The sequence below is a fragment of the Hyperolius riggenbachi genome, chromosome 11, assembly GCF_040937935.1.
Source record: "Hyperolius riggenbachi isolate aHypRig1 chromosome 11, aHypRig1.pri, whole genome shotgun sequence".
Taxonomy (NCBI): Eukaryota; Metazoa; Chordata; class Amphibia; order Anura; family Hyperoliidae; genus Hyperolius; species Hyperolius riggenbachi.
In genome coordinates, this window is record NC_090656.1 from 134,057,649 (window position 1) to 134,074,990 (window position 17,342).

The window sequence follows — 17,342 nt, forward strand, 5'->3', positions numbered from 1 at the left end:
AAGTCCAAGTATATCACATCTACAGCATTCCCAATATCCACATTAGCGTTTACTACCTCATAAAAGTTTGCACAAGCCTACCAATCTCCTGAGAAGACACACGAGGCAGAAGCTACCTTCCCACAAGTGGTTCTAGATGCTGAAGAGATGACAGAGAAGGGGTAATATGCTTAATATTCTGGTGATTTACTTTATTAATTTTTCAGCATTAAGTTCTGTTAAGATGTTAGCAAGAAGTTTTTTTAGAAGCTATTTTTTAAGCAATTTCTTTAAGAAGATTACTACAAGTTTTACACAGCTACTAGATACACAGCTACTGATACAGATGAGACTACTTTTGATCGTATTCTACATAACACAACTGTTATATTCTTTTTTGAATGTGCGTAGAAGATTGATGATCGCTTGGCTATGAAGCCTTGATGAGATGGAATACTGTTAGAAAGAAAACACTACTTGGAACTGTTCATATTTTGTATATATGCTGTATGATAAGCAAATACAATTTTTTATATAAAATCATATACTGAGTGCTCTGATTCATTTCAAGGTATACCATCAATCTATAATTACTGTTATAGAGGGTTTAGAACTTGCTATGCCGGATTTATATGATAGCAACGCTTTAAAGGCTGGTCCTTTACTGAGTTAGCAATCATGAAAAAGGCAAGAACCGCTCAGGTTTTTGGCAACAGTGGGTGTGTGGGGGCACATATGGATACCTATAGTGAGTGGGAGACTACCTTATACTGGGGGCACATATGGACAACTATACTGGGTGGGGGGCTACCTAATACTGGGGGCACATATGGACACCTATAATAGGGGGGGGGCTACCTAATACTGGGGGCACATATGGACACCTATAATGGGTGGGGGGGGGGGCTACCTAATACTGGGGGCACATATGGACACCTATACTGGGTAGGGGGCTACATAATACTGGGGGCACATATGGATACCTATGCTTGTTGGGTGGGGGGCTTACATAATACTGGGGGCCAGGTGCATAATGGGCCACCCTGCAAAGCCATAAGGGGTGCCCCCTTCCTACATCCAGTGTCCAGTGGGGAGGAGGGTCCTGGACTTGTTCCTTCCTCTACTGTGACCTTCCTCCTATGCTCTGCCAACCAGATCTACAGATCAGTGCAGAGTGAGTGACAGGCCTCAACTCTTCCCCATCGGGTCTCTACGCCGCTCCCGCTGCAACCTCTAGGTGTCACTGTCCTCTCTGCATTCCTCTGGATCTGAATTTATTTGCAAATCATGTAAAGTCATGGGATGTGCATCAGACAGAGAAAAAGGCAAAGGCCAGAGAGGACAGTGACACCTAGTGGCTGCAGCAGATATGTTGGAGAGACCTGATGTGGGAAGCCCTGTCACTGCCACTTTGCTGATGTGTCCCTCTGGATGAAAGGACACAACCAGGGGAGTATAGGGAGGGGGCTGGCTGAGAAGGAGGAAGGAAGAAGTACAGGCCCCTCCTTCCAGATGCCCCCCTCTTGTGATTGCAGGGGCTGCTACTCAAGTATAGGTTAGTGCTGGGGGCACATATGGCTGCTGATATTTGATGGTGGGACTGCCTAATACTAGGGGCATATATAATATACCTATACTGGAGGAAGAGACCTACCTAATTCTGAGGGCACACCTGCTATCTATACTGGGGAGGGGGTTACTTAATACTGGGGGCACATCTGGCTATCTATACTGGGGAGAACCTACCTAATACTGGGGGCACTATTGCTATCTATACTGGGGAGGGGGGCTACTTAATACTGACTACCTATACTGGGTGGAGTGGGGGGATACTGGGGGCACATCTGGCTACCTATAATTGAGGGGCACCTAATACTGGGACACATCTGCAACATATGGAAGAGGGTATTCTGAAAATGGGGCACATCTAGCTACATATACTGGGGGGGGGGGGCACATTTGCTACCTATACTGGTGAGGCACCTAATACAGGGGACACATCTGGCTACCTATACTGTGCAGGGGGGGGGGGCATTTGCTACCAATATGGGGGCTACCTAATATGCCAGGCACATCTACTTCCTATTCTGGGACTAGTCCAAAACCTTTTTGATTTGTCAGATTCTTACTGCCTGCTGAGTGACAGCAACATGGGAGAAAAGTAAGTTATAGTGCATTTTATTCTGTGAAAAATTTACTTCTCGTATGTAAATTCCAAAAGCAGCATTTGAGTCAGGTAAGTATTTCACATCAGTTATTGACTAAGAAAAACTACTACATAATTTAGTGAGTCACCTTGAGGTGTGAAGGCATAACACATGACCATTACTCCAGCCAGTAATAGGGAAACAAACTGAATGACACGTCTTCCCACAAAGGTCATCATCAACATAATTATGAGCTTAGCAATCATTTCCACACCACCAAACAAAGCCTGGGCAAGAAACATACTGAGCCCAAATTTCTGAAGATCCATGCTTAACCCATAATAGGCAAAGTTACTGGAAAACCTAAAGGACAGAAATTATTTTGTTAGTCAAATATGCATATAAAATATTGGGTATACGGTATTTGCTTTAAAAAAAAAAGTGTTGGACTTAGGCAAAACTACAACTAGTAGAAAATCAGAAATTGTAAACTATAATAATCTATAGCAAGGAATCTGAATTCACTTAAAGGGTCCGCTGGCTATCATAAGAGGGTGAGCCTGTCTTGCTGTAGGAGGGGGCCGCTCGAAACCAGAGGCGGCTGGGAGCGAGGGGGGTGAGCCGAATGTCGCCTGATGCATGACACCGCCTGAGGAAGCGGCGTCACCTGGCGTCATGGGCAAGACAGTGTGCCTTAACTGGTAGCAGCTCTAAAGCGCTTTGATTCCACCAGGAGAAATGAACAACATAAATGTAACATTTTCTAAAACTCAATATGGACAAGACTGAAATGGTAATCTTCCCACCTCACAACTGAATGCCCCTGCCTGACATCACTATTTCTGTTGATAGCACTTCCATAACACCTGTCTCCCAGGCTCGCTGCCTTGGTGTAATTTTGGACTCAAGTCTCTCATTCAAACCACAAATAGACTAACTATCCTCCTCTTGTCGCCTCAACCTAAAAAACATATCCTGCATCTGCTTTTTTCTAACACAGGACACTACCAAACTTCTGGGGCATGCCCTGATTATTTCCCAACTAGACTATTGCAACTCTCTGCTCTGCGTCTTCCCTTCCAACCGTTTAGCCCCGCTACAGTCTATCTGCTGCACTACTCTCCTCCCGCTTCTCCAGCCCAATCCCCCTCTGCCAGTCCCTTCACTGGCTGCCAGTTACACAAATGATACAATTTAAAATCCTTACTCTTGTCTACAAAGCTCTCCACAACATAGCTCCTTCTTATCTAACTCAACTTCTTTCCAGATACCATCCTACAAGCAATCTCCGCTCTGCTATCGATATCCTTCTGTCTTATTCCCTGATCACCTCTTCCCACTACCACTTACAAGACTTCTCTCGATCCTTTCCCCTTCTCTGGAACACTCTGCCTCTACACATCCGCCACTCACCCACACTTATTATTTTTAGGTGCAATCTGAAAACTCACCTCTTCAGGCAAGCATACTCTCCTACCTAGGACACTGCCCACTAACCACCATTTCTACCACTCTACACACAGCTTCCCTTTACCTCCTGTCCTATACCTTAAACTTTAGACTGTAAGGCCTTTTGGCCATGGCTCTCCTCCCCTTTTGTCTCACAATGCTGTGTAATGGGTGTACATATCTCCCACCCCTGTGTAAAAATATGTAGTTAATGTGTTCACTGCTTTAGCTGTTATACCCTCTTGTCTTGCATCAACTGTTGTATTGTATACTTTGTATTATTGTTAATTTGTTATACCCCGTATGCTATTGTACAGCGCCATTGAAGATGCTGGTGCTATATAAATCAATAATAATAATACTGTCTTGTCAAACTGGTACAATATGCTTGCTAATCTAGGTGTAATACCAGAACATAGAATAAGCCATCTTTATGGACATCACATAAATTGAAGTTGCTAGTTTTTGGGGATGATGTTTGGGTCCTCCAACCTCTGCACATCCAACATGGCTTGGATGATTGTCACCAGTACTATTTGTAAAGTTAGGAAGGTTAGTGTGACAACAGAGCTAGTTGTAGTGATAGTATAACAGTTAGTTTAAAGCTTATTATTAGTCGTATCATAAGGGAAGGTCAGGTTTACAATAAAACAGCAAACCAATGTCTACTAATTACTAAATTGAATAATGTGTGCTCAGACTTAGACATGAACACTACTCTTTGATTTATACAGTATTAAAGGCCTTAGAGTTTAAAACTTACCATACCAAAATGAGGCTAAGAGATATTCGCCTCATGGCTGGGGTACGAACAAGGTCAAATATTGAGTGTGATGCTCTTATTATAAGGATGTCCTTCTGCATCTCAGAGTACAACACCTGTGGGAAGAACATGCAGTTTCCATCAACAAGAAAAGAAACATCAAATAATGTCTTGCTTGAGACTTAAAGCAATCCCGAGCCGAAGCTTGGGATCAAAATCAGTTTCTAACCTTAACCACTTGAGGACCACAGTCTTTTCGCCCCATAAGGACCAGAGCCTTTTTCTCCATTCAGACCACTGCAGCTTTCACGGTTTAGTGCTCGGTCATACAACCTATTAGCTAAATGAATTTTACCTCCTTTTCTTGTTACTAATACAGCTTTCTTTTGGTGCTATTTGATTGCTGCTGCGAGTTTTAGTTTTTATTATATTCATCGAAAAAGACATGAATTTTGTAAAAAAAAAAAGATTTTTTTTTTACTTTCTGTGCTGACATTTTTCAAATAAAGTAAAATTTCTGTATACAGTTTAGTCCAAATTTATTGTGCTACATGTCTTTGATAAAAAAAAAAAAAACATTCAGTGTATATTTATTGGTTTGGGTAAAAGTTATAGCGTTTACAAACTATGGTGCCAAAAGTGAATTTTCCCATTTTGAAGCATCTCTGACTTTTCTGAGCATCTGTCAGGTTTTGTGAGGTGCTAAAATTCCAGGATAGTATAAATACCCCCAAAATGACCCCAAAGTATTCCCTGAGAGGCATGGTGAGTTCATAGAAGATTTTATTTTTTGTCACAAGTTAGCGGAAAATGACACTTTGTGACAAAAAAAAAAAAGTTTCCATTTCTGCTAACTTGCGACCAAAAAAAAAATGAAATCTGCCACGGACTCACCATGCTCCTCTCTGAATACCTTGAAGTGTCTACTTTCCAAAATGGGGTCATTTGTGGGGTGTGTTTACTGTCCTGGCATTTTGGGGGGTGCCTAATTGTAAGCACCCTGTAAAGCCTAAAGGTGCTCATTGGACTTTGGGCCCCTTAGCGCAGTTAGGTTGCAAAAAAGTGCCACACATGTGGTATTGCCGTACTCAGGAGAAGTAGTATAATGTGTTTTGGGGTGTATTTTTACACATACCCATGCTGGGTGGGAGAAATATCTCTGTAAATGACTATTTTTTTTTATTTTTTTTTACACACAATTGTTCATTTACAGAGATATTTCTCCCACTCAGCATGGGTATGTGTAAAAATATACCGCAAAACACATTATACTACTTCTCCTGAGTACGGTGATACCACATGTGTGGCACTTTTTTGCACCCTAACTGCGCTAAGGGGCCCAAAGTCCAATGAGTACCTTTAGGATTTCACAGGTCATTTTGAGACATTTGGTTTCAAGACTACTCCTCACGGTTTAGGGCCCCTAAAATGCCAGGGCAATATAGGAATCCCACAAATGACCCCATTTTAGAAAGAAGACACCCCAAGGTATTCCGTTAGGAGTATGGTGAGTTCATAGAAGATTTTATTTTTTGTCACAAGTTATCGGGAATTTATTTTTATTGTTTTTTTTCACAAAGTGTCATTTTCCGCTAACTTGTGACAAAAATAAAATCTTCTATGAACTCACCATACTCCTAACGGAATACCTTGGGGTGTCTTCTTTCTAAAATGGGGTCATTTGTGGGGTTCCTATACTGCTCTGGCATTTTAGGGGCCCTAAACCGTGAGGAGTAGTCTTAAAACCAAATGTCGCAAAATGACCTGTGAATAGGACGTTAGGCCCCTTAGCGCACCTAGGCTGCAAATGGATATGCCTCATGACATTCACATAAATGGCAGAATGCCCCCTTAATATGGTAAACACCTCTCACCTGGATTCTGCATTCTCCTCTACTGGCTGCTGTCTGTGCTTGACTGGCCTGGCAATACTGTTTTTGGCTGGCTTGGGGATAATATGTAGGCCGAAAGGCCTGGCAGTGATGCTGTGGCCTTGCTGGCGGTGATGCTGGGCTGGCCTGGCTGGCGGTGATGCTGGGCTGGCCTGGTTGGCGGTGATGCTGGGCTGGCTAGCCTGGATAGTTTGGGTAGTGACAGGTGCCCCTTAGTTTAGGTAGCGCCAGGAGCCCTCCAGTTTAGGCAGTGACAGGGCCCCCCAGTTTAGGTAGTTACAGGTGCCTCCTAGTTTAGTTAGTGACAGGAGCCCCCGAGATCAGGTAGTGACAGGGACCCCACAGTTTAGGTAGTGACAGGTGCCCACCAGTTCAGGTAGTGACAGGTGCCTCCTAGTTTAGGTAGTGACAGGAGCCCCACAGGTTAGGTAGTGACAGGGACCCCACAGTTTAGGTAGTGACAGGAGCCCCCCACTTCAGGTAGTGACAGGGACCCCACAGTTTAGGTAGTGACAGGAGCCCCCCACTTCAGGTAGTGACAGGGACCCCACAGTTTAGGTAGTGACAGGTACCCACCAGTAGGGCTGCTCAAATTCGGATCCGGATTGCTATCCGGATATCTCCCAGTAAACCTGTGCGGGGTGGGCGGGGGGGTCAATCTTACCTGTTTGACGTCTTCTTCGTCCGTCCCTCGGCGCCTCCCACGATGCGCTCCACGCGCGTCACGTGATTACAAACACTTCCTCCTTCAACCCGGAAGGAGGAAGTGTTTGTAATCACGTGACTGCCGCTTGGACCGCATCGTGGGAGGCGCCGAGGGACGGATCGAAGAAGACGTCAGACAGGTAAGATTGACCCCCCGCACAGGTAACTGGGAGATATCCGGATAGAACTATCCAGATGTCTCCCAGATCCGAATTTGAGCAGCCTTGCCCACCAGTTCAGGTAGTGACAGGGACCCCCCAGTTCAGGTAGTGACAGGTGCCCCCCAGTTCAGGTAGTGACAGGAGCCCACCAGTTCAGGTAGTGACAGGAGCCCACCAGTTCAGGTAGTGACAGGGACCCCCCAGTTCAGGTAGTGACAGGGCCCCCCCAGTTTAGGTAGTGAGTCTAGTGACGTGCAGCAGAGGCCGGTAGGGACAGTTACGGGGAAGGGGTGACATCCAGGGCTCACCCCACCTCGGCGGTCCCCCCTCCATAATTAAGTGGCTGGCAGCGGGTGGCAGCGGAGCGGAACACTTCCTCTATTCCCTGCATGAGCAATTCAAGTTCGGCTGGCACACCAATGTCAATGGGCGGCCGGGGGGGCAGCCGCCCCAATTTGCCCGACGCGCGGACGGCCATGTGCAGGACTTAGTTTGATCCTGAAGGGTGACATTAAAGGGGCACTATTGCTAAAAACCTGTTTTTTAAACGTTTTAGCACACATATTTGTTGATGGAGGACTGTTTTTCCACACTATGCCCTCTTATTTGTATGTATTTGTTTGCAGGCAATAAACATTTAGAGACCTGTAGTCACGTCAGCAGTTGTATCTTTCCGACGCCAATCTAGTTCATACCATTCTGCAATAGGGAGGCAGCTTGTAGTGGTGTGCGAGTTGTCGTTATATTCTACCCCTCTGGCCATTTCAGTTTTGTTTTCCCACCTCGTAACTGCTCTAAAGAGCAGTTACTGAGCACAGCAGCCGACGTAAAGTGATGGTCGCAGCATCGCAGCCTCCTCCGTGCACTGTGGGACGTTATTCTGAGCGGCTGCGTGTAGTTGCGCTGCCCGGCCGCCAAGGACCCCCTTTCCTATGCTGGCAATGAAACGGACACCTATTGTTGTCCGTTTCTATAGTAACCATGTCCGGCTTTTCTGGCTGCGCAGTCCAGCGGCGGCATCAAAGAGCACACACAAGCGCTACAGCTGTGTTGCTCTGTGTTGTGTTTTGCTTTCTAAACGTTTTGTTTTTTTTTTGAAAGGCTGCAAAACTTTTTTAAAAAGGTATTTGTGTTGAGGAACCAGGTAGATGTTTGTTTATGTATTTTCCGGTTTTCAGATAGGTTGATAGGTGCAATCAGCATCTGCAACGTAATGCATAGGAGGAACAAGTGATCATGTGCGTCCGCCTCTTAGAGTGGACCTCTTGAGCAGCTTCCTGCATGTCTGAAGGAATGCAGGAAACTCCGTCTTGCAGAGTCTGCCCGGTGGAATTGTCAGACTGTGCAGGAGAAAACAGCACGTCTGCAGGGGTGCTGAGGATACCATCTGCAATCTTAGAGGGAATCAAGCTTTCAGGACACAAACCCACTAGCAGCCTTTTCTAAGTGCTAGTGATTGAAAAGCTATTGCTAATGTAATGCTACAGGTGATCGCTCAAGTGTGATCACACCTATAACATTACATTAGCAAGAGCTTTCAAATCACAAGCTCTTACAAATGGCTTAGTAATGTACTGCTAGTGGATTCCAAGCCTTACACTGACTTCTGGTACTGGTAGAATCATCACAAACTTGCAAAGCAGGTGAGTTCATGACAGTGCTAGTGCTAGAAGACTGACTGCCTTAACTCTGTAACTTACATAGGACATACTTTGTACTTATAACCACATTGTTCTGATTGGCACAGACTCACCATATGCAGAGGAATCTATCGTGTGCAGAGGGTGAAGAGACTTAATATCTTGTATCCGATTATTGCTTAACTCTGAGGCTACTTTGGTTTGGGTAACCATGTTGGGGTCCCATTATGGTGGCATAGTGGTTAGCGCTCTTGCCTTGCAGCGTTGGGCCCCCAGTTCGATACCCAGTCATCTGAGTTTGTATGTTCTCCCCATGTCTGTGTGGGTTTCCTCTGGGTGCCCTGAATTCCTCCCACATCCCAAAAAACTTACAGATAAGTTAATTGGCTTCCTCCTAAATTGGCCCTAGACTATAATACATACACTATACGATACATACATAGACATAGGACTACGGTAGTGCTTAGATTGTGAGCTCCTGTAAGGAAAATGACAAGACAATAAACTCTGTACAGCCCTGCAGAAGATGTCAGCGCTATATAAATACTAAATAATAATATTACTAAGAAATTCGAAGTTCTGTAAGACCAGGCTTCACTTGGTTGGTTGATCTTGATCATTTATTGTACTTCATCATTATATGTCTGTATAAATACCTTTAACTACAGTGTTCTATTGTTCTCTATGCATTATGTTAATCAGTCATAATGTATGTTTATGCAAACTTCAATAAAAGACTTTGAAATTGAAGAACTGATATATGTAATTAGGTGTTGGTGTTGTGTGTGATTTATAAATGGGTGGGTGATTTCTGAATAAAATCTCAGATAAAAGGCACCTGAGGGCCCTTCACACCAGGGTGGGGCAGTATTTTTACCACACCCCACCGCAGGGCAATGAAAGTCTATGGAGACTTTCATACTTCCACGGTATGGCGTAACACGACAGAAGTGACATTTTCGCCGCATCCCAGACGCTGGTCCAAAACTACGTTACCACTGCGGTGCTGCTTTGACTTGCAGCGATCTGTATTGTCCTGGAATTCATGTAAGTCTATGGCGACGCGTGGTTCTTTAAACACGTTGGCGTCGCAGCATGCATGCACGGAAGAGTATTTTAACAATACGCTTCCGCAAACCTGAGCAGGAAGTGACGGCAAGCGCGCGTCACTTGCAGTGTTGCCAACCTCAGCAAAAACTTCTTACTGGCAAAGCTCAAAAAATGTACTGACAGAACATTTTTTTTACTGACATCTAATATTACTGAAATTAAATGAAAGATATCACACACGTGCCCCACATGCAATGCACCAGCAACCACATGGGGTGTGAATAAGGAAGAAGAATGCAAAGACAGCAGTGGACACCAGACAAAGTATTAATGCATGGCATCGGGAGGGGGGGCTTTGGTACATCTACATTTGGGGGATGCAAAAGGGGGTTTCCATCACGTTTGTTGTTTGCAATTATTGCAGCCCTTACCACTGCACACCGAACCAGAATGTCAAATAGAGATTTTCCAGCATTTCCGATTGATACATGCGACCAATTTTGGCCCAAAATTGGTCTCATGGTCGATTGTGTATGCTCTTGGTGGCACCGATTTTTATAACATCAAAAATAATTATTTTATCCGATTGCGATCGGCCGCTAAGTCTACAGATGTTGGGCCACCTTTAGCTAGAGCAGTGTAAATTTCAGAGTGATACATGAACTGATAAGCAGTAAGTGCTGTAACCTACTGGGGAAGAGAGAGGTGTTTTTTTATTGACACCACAAAGTTTATAACAGACTTTACTAACAGACCAAATCTGTTGACTTTTTTACTGACTGTAAGTAAATTTACTGACGGTTGGCAACACTGGTCACTTGCTGCTTGGCCCATGGCTAGATAGGGAACAGGTGTTCCCTGAAGGCCTGTTTTTGGTGGTGCGACGGACGCGACACACCGCATCTCCAACGTTGGTTTACAGTATGAAACAAGCCTGAAGGTTACCGTATTTATTTCTGTTATCTGTTAATAAGTTACACTTTGTTAAAGCAGAAATACTGCAGTTTTATTTACAAATAGCATAGAGAAGAGTTATGGCTGGTATACACCATGCAATTTCCTGTCAAATAGATTATTTCTGACAGGTGCGATCTGATTTACAATTGTTTTTCTGATCGATTTTCCGATCCCTTCTATACAAAAAAATGATCAGAAAAAAAGATCAGAAATCAGATCGGAAGTGTCAGAAATTATCTTTTTGACACGTCTGTCTGACGGGAAATCCCATGGTGTATACCAGGCATTAGATACTCTCTGTGTCCCATTTCAGGAGACTCCAGCACATCCAGCTGCAAGGGTCATGACAAAAGGGAAGCCAAAATGAATAGTGGCACTGGCAGCAATAAAACATAGGCACATTTTCTATACAAAACTTTGGTTTCCAATGGCATCTACTGTGTTCATTTTTCCAAATGAGTTATAGATGTTTCTAGTTTACCTCTTCAGTTAATTTCTCGCCTTCCTTCCACTTCCCATTAACATATGCAGCCTTCTGTAGAGTGACCAGGGCTTTATGAGGTTCATCCTTTAAAATTAACCATCTAGCAGACTCTGGTAGCCACCTATATATGAAAAGAAAAAATAAGGAAGTATAACTATCGTAATGTGTGAGAAAACGCGGAAAAGCCGCCGGCGCCGCGTGTACTGGCGGCAAGGCGGCTGATTCCGCGTCCAGCGCGTGCGTCTGGTGTGGCTGGGTCTGTTAGTTCACACAGGCTGAGGAATACGCGTGCGCGCGCTGAGAGGCAGAACCTTTATGACAAGCAAGGAGGGATCAGCTGACCAGGTTGGTCAGCTGACCTCAAGGCAAGTGGCTATTGGTTATATATAGTAGCAAATATATCGGCGCCAAGGGACAATGGAACCGCCGCTGAGAAGAACAATGTCCAAAAGTTCAGAAGTAAGGCATACATCAAAGGTCAGCGCAGGTTTAGAAAGTCATTGTATGTAGGGAATGGTAAATTCTTCACCACAATATATCAAATGCTCAGAGGTAGGTATCCGCCAAACATCAAAACTAGAAAAGGCTTACCAGCTCCCAACAACCCACATTATAAGGTTGTGAAATGGCTCATGTCACAGATAACGTCCAGGGAACATCAGACGTCGTGAAGATCCAGTGGACATCCGTGTGGAGGTAAAGTTTCAGGAATTTATATAGGAAAACAAAAAACGGCAATATCTAAGCGTAACCCGTTTATTTAGATAAAATTTCTTTAAAAGGCAGTAGACATAAAAACGATAACTCACATACGGGGCCCATAAACAGGGAACCCCAGAAGATTAGCGCGCATGTAATGGTCAATCGAAGATCAATAGACAATGGTGCCGCCTGTTACCTTCCCGACCGGTTTCGCAGTCTTGCGTCATCAGGGGAGAAAAGGCGAACAGGCGGCAGGCACCAAATTTATAGCTTTTAGTCTGGGAAAAGAAGGTGGGGTGAAAGAAAACTTCCTCAGAAGGGCATCACTAATCAAAGTAGGAAAGAGTCACCCAAATGTGTAAATAAAGTGAAAAACAGAACAATATGTAAATAGCATATTAATAGCAAATAATGGTGTAAAAAAATATAATGATATCAATAGTAAAAACAAGATTACAAACAAAAAACACCTAGACTTTTGAAAATCAATAGGCAGCTTGATTACTCTAGTCTGCACAGGAAGCAGAGCAAGGGAGGGGAAAAAAAAAAAAAAAAAAGGGAATATTGGAACATACACTTCCTCTCTACACACAATAAGGAAGTGTCTATTGGGACATACAGGCACCCCTGCATATCAGCAGAAGAGGCATAGAGAACACACAAAAAAAGATTCATTTCCACACAGTGGTAAAATAGTGCAATGGTCAAGGGCTCAGACTACGACACAGGAGACCCGGGTTCAACTCCCGGCTCCTCCAGCCCAAAAAAACACACCCATCAAGCAAGGGACTCTTGAAGACAAGGGGAGAGTCACATGGGGCACAAAAAGAGCCCCCAATTTTAAGGGGGGGGGAAATAAAAAAATAAAAAGTAAAAGCGCAAAAAGCGCTATGTGCTAACTAATATTGATTTATATTAACCACCTTAGCGGTATGGACGAGCTCAGCTCGTCCATTACCGCCAGAGGGTGCCGCTCAGGCCCTGCTGGGCCGATTTACATGAAATAAAGAGCAGCACACGCAGCCGGCACTTTGCCAGCCGCGTGTGCTGCCCGATCGCCGCCGCTCTGCGGCGATCCGCCGCGAGCAGCGGCGAAAGAGGGTCCCCCCAGCCGCCTGAGCCCTGCGCAGCCGGAACAAATAGTTCCGGCCAGCGCTAAGGGCTGGATCGGAGGCGGCAGACGTCAGGACGTCGGCTGACGTCCATGACGTCACTCCGCTCGTCGCTATGGCGACGATCTAAGCAAAACAAGGAAGGCCGCTCATTGCGGCCTTCCTTGCTTATTCCGGGCGCCGGAGGCGATCAGAAGAACGCCTCCGGAGCGCCATCTAGTGGGCTTTCATGCAGCCAACTTTCAGTTGGCTGCATGAAATATTTTTTTTTTTATTTAAAAAAAACCCTCATGCAGCTGCCCTGGCGATCTTAATAGAACGCCAGGGTGGTTAAAAAAAAAAAAAAAAATTTGACATTCTAAACCTCATAAACAAAGTGTGTATGAGGTATAGATGTGACTAGAGCTACGCACGTCACAAAGAGTGAAAAGTGCAAATACAATGAAATGCGACATAAACATCGCAAAGGGAAAACATGTGTTTCTATCTGGATAGCTCTAGGGAGCAAGCTAGTGACAACAAGGCAAGTAGGATGAAGTAAAGAGTACATGTGATAATGAGAATGGTGTAAAATAACCCACATATTAAATAGCCAGGGTGACTTGGGAGATTAAAATTATGTATATAATAAATTTAGCATAAAAATCTGTACGTAGCGATGATTCGACCAGTACATGAGCACCATTACAGATAATAACAATAGATACATAGAATAAAAAATTAAAAAATAAAAATAAAAAGTTGTTAAGAATCATTAATAAAAACAATTAACGTCTAATTCAATATTCAACCCTGCAGGGCATGATGTGCGAAGTTTAAAAATCCATTCCGTTTCAAGTCTGGAGACCTCCCTCTCTAGGTTTTGACCTCTCCAATTAATCCGAATACCGTCAATGACGCAGTATTTCAAAAGTGCAGGATTTCTGTCGTGTTGTGCTGCAAAGCCTTTACCAATCAGATATATATGTTCCCCTAATCTTTCTTTAAAAGGTCTGGTAGTTCTACCAACATATTTTAACCCGCAAGGGCATTCCAGTAAATAAACTACAAAGGTGCTATCGCAAGTAAAAAGACGCTTGATCTGAAATGTAGGGGAATAGGGGTCCCCACCTAAAAAGGAGCATCAATGAAGAGCTCAAACTTGTTAAGTGGTTTTGGAGGAGCAAATTTCAGGCCCTGATCACCTGGTTTTTAACTGTGTCTGTAGTTCACATGAGATACATTTTCTTGATTTACATATTCAATTTGATTCCAATAAGTTTATTACAAAAACTTTCTTTAAAGATACGGATAGGAACAGCTTTATTCCCACCACCAGCTGTCACTATGCTCCATGGTTGAAGGGGGTACCTAGAGGCCAGTTTACTAGAATACATAGAAACTGTTCTTCACCATCTGATTATGTTATTCAGAGTGATTTGTTGATTTCTAGATTTGAGGCCAAAGGGTATAAGAAGAATGCATTGGAGACCGTCAGAGACCAGATTGGTCAAACTGACCGGTCTTTCTTGCGTAAAGTTCGACCATCAGATCCTACCAGGAGTGGAGGGTTTCACTTTCTCACTCAGTACAATATACAGCATAAAGAAATTAAAAAGCTTCTCTCCAGGCATTGGCATCTCCTGAGAGGTGACCCAGTGATTGGTCCTATGCTTGCGGACAATCCTGGGGTCATCTTTCGGAGAGCTCCAAACCTGCGGGACCGACTTGTACATAGCTATATTGACCCACCTTCTAGGACAGCCTCTGGTATAGTGCCATTAAAAGGTTTTTACAGGTGTGGGAAATGTAAGGGATGTAAAGCATGCAAAGATATGCCAAGAAAAATGTCCTCCTTTTTAGGTGGGGACCCCTATTCCCCTACATTTCAGATCAAGCGTCTTTTTACTTGCGATAGCACCTTTGTAGTTTATTTACTGGAATGCCCTTGCGGGTTAAAATATGTTGGTAGAACTACCAGACCTTTTAAAGAAAGATTAGGGGAACATATATATCTGATTGGTAAAGGTTTTCAGGGACATTCCGTCTCCAAACACTTTGCAGCACAACACGACAGAAATCCTGCACTTTTGAAATACTGCGTCATTGACGGTATTCGGATTAATTGGAGAGGTCAAAACCTAGAGAGGGAGGTCTCCAGACTTGAAACGGAATGGATTTTTAAACTTCGCACATCATGCCCTGCAGGGTTGAATATTGAATTAGACGTTAATTGTTTTATTAATGATTCTTAACAACTTTTTATTTTTATTTTTTAATTTTTTATTCTATGTATCTATTGTTATTATCTGTAATGGTGCTCATGTACTGGTCGAATCATCGCTACGTACAGATTTTTATGCTAAATTTATTATATACATAATTTTAATCTCCCGAGTCACCCTGGCTATTTAATATGTGGGTTATTTTACACCATTCTCATTATCACATGTACTCTTTACTTCATCCTACTTGCCTTGTTGTCACTAGCTTGCTCCCTAGAGCTATCCAGATAGAAACACATGTTTTCCCTTTGCAATGTTTATGTCGCATTTCATTGTATTTGCACTTTTCACTCTTTGTGACGTGCGTAGCTCTAGTCACATCTATACCTCACACACACTTTGTTTATGAGGTTTAGAATGTCAAATTTTTTTTTTTTTTTTTTTAATATAAATCAATATTAGTTAGCACATAGCGCTTTTTGCGCTTTTACTTTTTATTTTTTTATTTCCCCCCCCCCCTTAAAATTGGGGGCTCTTTTTGTGCCCCATGTGACTCTCCCCTTGTCTTCAAGAGTCCCTTGCTTGATGGGTGTGTTTTTTTGGGCTGGAGGAGCCGGGAGTTGAACCCGGGTCTCCTGTGTCGTAGTCTGAGCCCTTGACCATTGCACTATTTTACCACTGTGTGGAAATGAATCTTTTTTTGTGTGTTCTCTATGCCTCTTCTGCTGATATGCAGGGGTGCCTGTATGTCCCAATAGACACTTCCTTATTGTGTGTAGAGAGGAAGTGTATGTTCCAATATTCCCTTTTTTTTTTTTTTTTTTCCCCTCCCTTGCTCTGCTTCCTGTGCAGACTAGAGTAATCAAGCTGCCTATTGATTTTCAAAAGTCTAGGTGTTTTTTGTTTGTAATCTTGTTTTTACTATTGATATCATTATATTTTTTTACACCATTATTTGCTATTAATATGCTATTTACATATTGTTCTGTTTTTCACTTTATTTACACATTTGGGTGACTCTTTCCTACTTTGATTAGTGATGCCCTTCTGAGGAAGTTTTCTTTCACCCTACCTTCTTTTCCCAGACTAAAAGCTATAAATTTGGTGCCTGCCGCCTGTTCGCCTTTTCTCCCCTGATGACGCAAGACTGCGAAACCGGTCGGGAAGGTAACAGGCGGCACCATTGTCTATTGATCTTCGATTGACCATTACATGCGCGCTAATCTTCTGGGGTTCCCTGTTTATGGGCCCCGTATGTGAGTTATCGTTTTTATGTCTACTGCCTTTTAAAGAAATTTTATCTAAATAAACGGGTTACGCTTAGATATTGCCGTTTTTTGTTTTCCTATATAAATTCCTGAAACTTTACCTCCACACGGATGTCCACTGGATCTTCACGACGTCTGATGTTCCCTGGACGTTATCTGTGACATGAGCCATTTCACAACCTTATAATGTGGGTTGTTGGGAGCTGGTAAGCCTTTTCTAGTTTTGATGTTTGGCGGATACCTACCTCTGAGCATTTGATATATTGTGGTGAAGAATTTACCATTCCCTACATACAATGACTTTCTAAACCTGCGCTGACCTTTGATGTATAAGTGGCTATTGGTTGATCGCTGATGGGCGGCGCCGGAGAGCGCTGCTCTATATATAGTCACTGCTGGCCAGTCTCAGGTTGTCTGCCGTTGCGAACACTTATGTGGAAGCACTCAGACCTTAGTCAGATCCAACAGTGTGTTAGAACCAGGAGGACCTGGGAATTCACACTGAGCCAGATTACTTCTGTGTATTATTGTGTTATACTTCAGACTAGTTCCAGGGTGTCGAGACCACGGACCTCACACCCAAGATTAGGAACTCTGTGTTATCATTCTATTATACTTCAGACTAGTTCCAGGGTGTCGAGACCACGGACCTCACACCCAAGTCTAGGAATACTCTGTACCATCATATTATATTCCAGACTAGTTCCAGGGTGTAGAGACCACGGACCTCACACCCAAGACTAGGCATTGTTCATATCTGTTATGACCTTTTGCATTCCTGACTATCCCTCTGCTTTCTGATTCGGTACCTACGTATATCTGATTACCT

At 43.5% G+C, this 17,342-nt stretch overlaps 1 protein-coding gene across 4 annotated transcripts in view; it reads right to left on the reverse strand.

Annotated features, from left to right (window-relative positions):
* Positions 1-17,342, reverse strand: part of LOC137538804 (solute carrier family 22 member 20-like) — a 95,763-nt gene that overhangs the window by 24,014 nt on the left and 54,407 nt on the right. For all 4 annotated transcript variants that reach the window (XR_011024885.1, XM_068261137.1, XM_068261136.1 and 1 more), the window contains exons 5-7: positions 11,225-11,348; positions 4,339-4,454; positions 2,275-2,489 (exon numbers count right to left, since the gene is read on the reverse strand). Coding sequence is in view for 3 of the 4 variants with exons in the window: in XM_068261137.1 (XP_068117238.1) it covers positions 2,275-2,489; positions 4,339-4,454; positions 11,225-11,348 (455 nt within the window). In the remaining variant the exon portion in view is untranslated. The remainder of the gene's footprint in view (positions 1-2,274; positions 2,490-4,338; positions 4,455-11,224; positions 11,349-17,342) is intronic.